At 43.6% G+C, this 1,811-nt stretch overlaps 1 protein-coding gene across 1 annotated transcript; it reads right to left on the bottom strand.

Annotated features, from left to right (window-relative positions):
- Positions 214-798, bottom strand: LOC105162344. Its single transcript, XM_011080350.1, has one exon. The coding sequence runs from the start codon at positions 796-798 to the stop codon at positions 214-216; it is 585 nt and encodes a 194-aa protein (XP_011078652.1).

Raw genomic sequence — 1,811 nt, 5'->3', positions numbered from 1 at the left:
CCATGGTCTAAGGTATCGAATATCCACAGTCGACCGTCGTCTGGTGCCTCCTAAGAGGTTCTGATAGTATAAGACAAACTCTTGGGCGACCTCCCCTTGATCCATGTGTGTGGTACAATTTTCATGATTGATTTGCATAATTCTCCTCATAACACGTCTCTGAGCGATCTTACGAAAGAAAACTCGGGAACATTGGTCACCGTCTTTCATCCACTACATTTTAGCTCTCTGCTGCAACATAATTTGTTCGAGTTTTGCCACTTTCGCATAAACGATTTGACAGCAATGTTCCAACAGTAAGTAGAGCTCATTCTGTCTGTCGAAGCTCACCAAATGTTGTGCCTCATCAAGAAAACCTTTGGCTAATTGGACATTCAGCGTCAAATCCCCCTTATTCCTCCTCTGTAGTCTAAATACCGGTTTTAGAGCCTTCAGTTTACCAGTCACGGTGTACATAGGCACACCCACAACATCATGGTACCAAATGTTCTGCACAGTGGGGATAAACTCGGTTGAAAGGGCAAGATAGTTATCAAATCGAAACATACCTCCATTATGTTGGTGTGTATCCCCATGTAGAAACAGTGGCGAGTGGTCAGATGTCCGTGGAGTAAGGCTGTGATAGAATGAGTTAGGAAACCTTGCCAGCCAACGATCATTAATAAGAATCCGATCCAACCGCTTCCATAAACTCCTCACGGATGTACTGCAATTATGCCACGTGAACCATTCGCCTTGCATAGGAAGTGAAATTAGTCCCGCCTCTAGAATACCGGCATTGAATTCTTCGGTGGCCATCCTTATAGCTCCTGAAATGCCACATACCTCATTAAGGTCTCATACTGCATTAAAGTCCCCTCCCACCATCCATGGGACGTCAGCGCATTGCTGGGCGAGTGTCTCTAGTGCAATCCATAAATTTCGACGGTCGATAACCTCAGATGCACCATAAACAACCGTGATAATAACAAGTTCATTGACAGCCATAGTAGTAACCCGACAGTGAATAAACTGAGCTCCCAAATCTAAAATATGAACATCAATAATATTTTCATCCCAAGCAAGCCAAATACGATTTCCAACAAAAGTATAATCAACAAACCATTTCCATTGCGGAAGTAAAGAAGATTGAATATGCACTACATTACTCAAGCGAACACGAGTTTCAAGAATGCCCAAGAAATGTAACCTGTATTCAGAGACAATGTCCTTTATAGCGAGCTGATGGTCTCGTTTGTTCAGCCCACGGACGTTCCACACAGCAATGTTCAACATGGATCATTGCACATGGGGTTGCTTGTATTAGGACCCCTGGAATGCTCATCTGCATTATCAATTAATTGCAAAGCATCAAAGGCATTATAAATGACAATTGCCTTACCCCTTTCATTTTGGTTTGAGGAATTCCGTTCGACATGCATATCACCCGCATTTGCTTTGGGTAAATCAACAGCCACTGGTTTCGTCGTCCTTTGTTCCTTAGCCAATGATTGTGGTGGTGGTACATTAACTTTTGGTACGTACACATTCACTGGTGGCTTTGTCGGTTTGTGGGATTTGTTCAGTGCACATTCATTTGCCTCGTGTCCCAATGACATACACGTGCTGCACTTTGGCGGGAGCCATTCGTACTCAACATCGACTTTGCAAAGAGTCTCCCTCTATCTTCATCAAGTGCCATGACAATAATATGTTTAGTTAGCTTATGTGTGCCGTCAACATAACACATACACGAGCAAAGTCTAGTCTCGTGCATGCTCTTGTAATCGCGTCAGGGTAAAGGGGCTTTCCTACACCACTCACCATAGTAC

This window comes from Sesamum indicum, linkage group LG5 (assembly GCF_000512975.1).
Source record: "Sesamum indicum cultivar Zhongzhi No. 13 linkage group LG5, S_indicum_v1.0, whole genome shotgun sequence".
In the NCBI taxonomy this organism is placed as follows: domain Eukaryota; kingdom Viridiplantae; phylum Streptophyta; class Magnoliopsida; order Lamiales; family Pedaliaceae; genus Sesamum; species Sesamum indicum.
Note: the sequence above shows the minus strand (reverse complement) of the source record. Positions and strands in the feature narration are given on the sequence as shown.